This window comes from Wasmannia auropunctata, unplaced genomic scaffold, assembly GCF_000956235.1.
Source record: "Wasmannia auropunctata unplaced genomic scaffold, wasmannia.A_1.0 LD336043.1, whole genome shotgun sequence".
Classification (NCBI taxonomy): Eukaryota; Metazoa; Arthropoda; class Insecta; order Hymenoptera; family Formicidae; genus Wasmannia; species Wasmannia auropunctata.
Window position 1 is genome coordinate 805,479 of NW_012026847.1, and position 4,484 is coordinate 809,962.

A 4,484-nucleotide genomic window follows, 5' to 3' on the forward strand; every position below is an offset into this window, starting at 1 on the left:
CGCCAAGAAAAGCCCCGCAGCTCTGTTTGCTTTTGTTCTTCTGAACTATTTCCAATTTGTTTTCCCGAAGCAGTCAGCAACTCGGGCAAGCTCAGCTTCTTTTGTCGAACATCTCGTCCCTCGCTCGTGCACAAATAAAGTCGATCGGTGGGATTGACATTCATGAGTTTTACCGTTTATTCGTTTAGAATTTATCCTCACGGCCGAGCCGTTAGAAACAGAATTATGATAATCAGAGACAGTTGTAAATTTTCAGAACCACATTTTTTTTTTTTATATTTTTCTCAAGTTCCGTAGACTTTTGCGAGCGAGTGTATGCCCGATCTAAACGGTTCATCCGATTATCGGACAAGCGGATTACTTTTTACGTATTAGAATCCTAATAATGTCTGCAGGAACGGCGCGAATTCGAAAATTGAACCGAGATTATTGTGCAGCATACCTCTATTTTTAATTTTTACGCTGTTATGTTCATAACGATAAAATAACGACATTTTAATCTTTTAATAGTACATAACCAAACTTGCTGGATAAACAAACAGTGCCGAGGCTTGTAGAAATAATAAAGACGATAGGGCGCAGTACTGGATGGTGGCGAGCGAGTGTTTAGCCAAAGGTTAGGTGCTCGGTAGAGTATTATTTGCTAAGCTAATGAGTAGTTTCCACGTTGTTCGGCAATCAACAAAGGCGGACAAAGGACTTCCGGTCACGTCGCGTCGTCGGCCGGGGGAGCCGCGTCGAGGACTCCGCCACCGTCTAATTTCGACTCCTTCACGCGACAACTTCGCTAACAGTAGTGACGGTGCTATGTAAACAGCTGCACTTCCCTCGCCATTAAGTATGTAGTGTTAAGAATTAACCCGCCGAGAACGCAATACGTGGTGTAATGGTAATGGACACACACCTGACAAACAATGTGATATTTTCCTTAAATAAAAAGTTTTCGCGACATAACGTTCTTTGGTTTTTTCTAATTTTTCTTTTTATTCCGTGTCTCATTTTCACAGAGAAATGCTTTTCTCACCGCGTCCGATTTTTTAACAGTAAGTAATTCTTACGGCAGGAAACGCGCGTGTAATTTTTTCAACAATATAATTTTATTGTCATTTTCATATTTATAATTGAACGCACATCGGGAGAGCTCGTTCTATGGCAGGCGCAGTAATAAATCTTTCCCCGTGTGATATTCTATTTCTGGAATTAATGACGCAACAAGAACAAGAATATTAATGATCTCGCGTTCAGGAGCAAACGCGAATATATTCAGCAAGCTTTACGTTAGGTATGTGGATATATCGACGCGAATGAAAGAGCTCCCTCAAAGACAGAGATAACGAGGCAGCGAAAATATAACGATATGCGCGATGCCGAGCGTGCAATTTCCTAATGTGGCCATTTCGCCGGCGGCTGAAAACATCTTTGATTATTCGCTGTAATAAGCGAACGGACGCGCGAGCTGAAGTGCTAATGGGCGCGCGATAATCATTCGGACGCGACTATAAGGAACAACGCGGAAGGGTCGGGGGGGAGGACCACTTCAGCATGCGATGCAGTTTTTACCCTTTCGCGCGCGGATTTTCCGCGCTGCCTTCCCCTCTCCCTTTTTTTCCTTCGTTCCGCAACAACCGCAACGTACCTTGCTAACAAAGTATGTTAATGGCGCGCGGCTGATTAAAGGTTTTAATCCTGATGTCCGTAACTCCCGGCCCCTTCTTCTTCTTCTATTTCTTCTTCGCGCGTTTTCGTCCGAAGTAAAAAAAAAAAAAAATGAAAGGCAACGCCCTTTGTTCGCATCCGACTCCGTCGGTCATTAAAGTCGATCTCCGATGAAAAGTCGCCCGTCGTATTGCCTCGCTCTGCAACCGCGCGCGCGCGCGCGCACGCGAGAAAACGCGAAAATACATACTGCAATGCACTCGTGGGAATCGAATCGCCTCCTCCTTGGAGCATCGGAAAACGGGCGTCTCGTATTTCTTATTTTACGGAAACGTAGCGCGGTATTCCGCGGAAAAATGCACAGTAAGTATCCTCTCTGTCTCCGGAGGACCCGTGGAGAGACTGAAAATATATATCGCTTAAGGGAATACTGCGAAATCGAATAAGGATACGTAGACGACGTGCGGCCTACACGCAATACGATCGTAACGTTTCGAGCTAAATAATCGGTAAGATATACTTTTATTACTATTGCGCATTGCAACACACTGCAGTAAACACGCGCTGACGCTTATTCCTATAGTCAGTGGAAAATGTCTCACGGTCAAATTAAATTAAAGCATATTAACTTCTTTCTGACAGAAGCTTCAGTTTAGAAAATATTTCTCGCAGATAAGACCGATTGGCAGCATTTTAGTTACGGCCGTGGAAATTAGTTAAGATAACAGATAGAGACCCACATTTTTTTACTCGCGTTCGAGGAAATTGCGCGACGCGCGCTTTACGACGTGTTTACTCCTTTTTTCTAATTATAGATAAATAAGCGGCAAATCCCACGGATACTTAGCGCAACGTCGGAAATCATCCGCGTTTGCGTAATTTCCGGTCGAGTTAAGAGAAGCGTCGCTGGCAATCCGTTTTCCGAAGGGGCGCGCGCGCGCGCGCTTTAACGGCCGCTTCGATAAGAACGCCGCGCACTTGATGGAATTTCGCAGGCGACGCGCTCTGGGATTCCGGTATAAAGGACGCTCGCGCGATCGCAATTCTATACAGTAACGCGTCCTAACCCCAGCATGTACCGACTTCTTTTCTTCGCGTTGTTAATATACACCGTTTCGGCCGAATCATGTATCATTCAAGACAAGAAGGTACGGAGAATTGACTTGATCTTACCGTTGAAACGCGTGGTGCGCGCTATAGTGGTAGACCACAATTATGTGCTAATCTCACTTGGTTCCGTTTCCGTCTTAGGGAAAACCGGACATTCGGGTGATCGAATTAGACGATTCAAGCAGCGACTCCGACGTGAGTAATCGCGTTACTTTACTTTGCACAATTCCTCTCTGTGCTTGTTACAACTGAAGGATTTGCAACAGTGGACCCTGCCACTCTAAAAAATATTGATGTGAAATTTCACCACACTTATGTGGTTAAATATTTCTCTCGGTGTGAATATTAACACCAAATTATTGAAAATTTTTCACACCGACAAATGCGATGTTAAATTATGATGCGATTTTATGTGCTTTCACAATATGCGGTGTGATGACGCTTATATGTGATTACACAGACACGTGATGTCAAACAATCGCCATAATATGTTAAGATTCACCGTTCTTTGTGTGGAAATTCACATCGCAACAAAGTGAGTTTTTTACACCAATCAGATAGTATTAATTTTACACCAACATGGTGAGAATTATATAGATACCCCGCGTGTGAGTGTTAAAATCCACACCAGTGGTGTTATTATGACACCAGTGGTATGGATTTTTAGAGAATATTTTTTACAGTGTGCACATTCTCCGTAAAAACGGAGAGAATAAACTTTAAAGTTGAAGCAATGGGAAAATATCTCGTTAATACACGGAAAGAACGATTTTGTTGAAAGGTCTAAAAATTTTGCTGAAAACGGATCTGAAAATAATTTTTTGTTGAATCATTAAAATAATTTGTTGGAATGTCAAAACTGATAAGCATTGCTATAAAACGTTTTGATATTCTAGCAATCATTTTGACTTTTGTACAAAATTATTTTGATTATTAAAATATTTGAAATTGAACAAAAATTATTTTCAGATCTGAATTCAGCAAAATTTTTCTTTCCGTGTATGGATCTTCCATCTACTTCTATACCATATTTTATATTTAACTACATTGTGGGTTAGCTTATTGTCGCAGCAAATCCTTCTTTTTTTTTTTAAATTTTCTAAAACTAATTTTGTGTTAATATCGTATTTCTGAGTTTGATACGCTCCTGCGATCGTCCTGCAATAACGTCATCAACATTTTCTCAGAGCGAATCAGAAGTCATAGCTCTACATCTGCCAGACAGGCGAAGGAGGGAAATTATCGAGATTCGTAACCAGGAAGGAGGCAAGAACTTCTGCAAGGACGATGACGATTGCGGCCCAGGATCAATCTGTGTAGCACATCTGACCTGCGGTATGCAATACAGACTTCCTCGGATTAAAATTCGCAGTCAGATACAGGTCGTGGACATATCGGTTGCGACACTTTTTTTCATAATTTTTAGTATATATTTAATATATATACACTCGACAGCAAAATTAAAGCATCACCCATTCTGATCACTAAAAATAGGCAAATTTCAAGAGAGTGTAACTTCGTCAAAAATGATCGTATCGGAATGATCAAAAAAGCATTTTAAAGCTTAAAGTCTCTACTTTCGACACCCATAATTCATTAAATTACTTACTGATTCTTTACAAAGCTGCACGGATGCAAATGGAGATGCATCAAATCTAAAAATTGTTTACCAAGTTTGCGAAGTTCCAAAAACTAAACTAAAAATCGCACGCAAATGA

The 4,484-nt window shown here is 41.3% G+C and overlaps 1 protein-coding gene across 1 annotated transcript in view; it reads left to right on the forward strand.

The window, feature by feature from the left end:
• The first annotated feature begins 2,650 nt into the window (after window positions 1-2,650).
• Window positions 2,651-4,484, forward strand: part of LOC105451837 — a 3,420-nt gene continuing 1,586 nt past the window's right edge. The window contains exons 1-3 of the mRNA XM_011692527.1: window positions 2,651-2,804; window positions 2,908-2,961; window positions 3,954-4,101. Coding sequence (XP_011690829.1) covers window positions 2,730-2,804; window positions 2,908-2,961; window positions 3,954-4,101 — 277 coding nt within the window. The 5' untranslated portion in view covers window positions 2,651-2,729. The remainder of the gene's footprint in view (window positions 2,805-2,907; window positions 2,962-3,953; window positions 4,102-4,484) is intronic.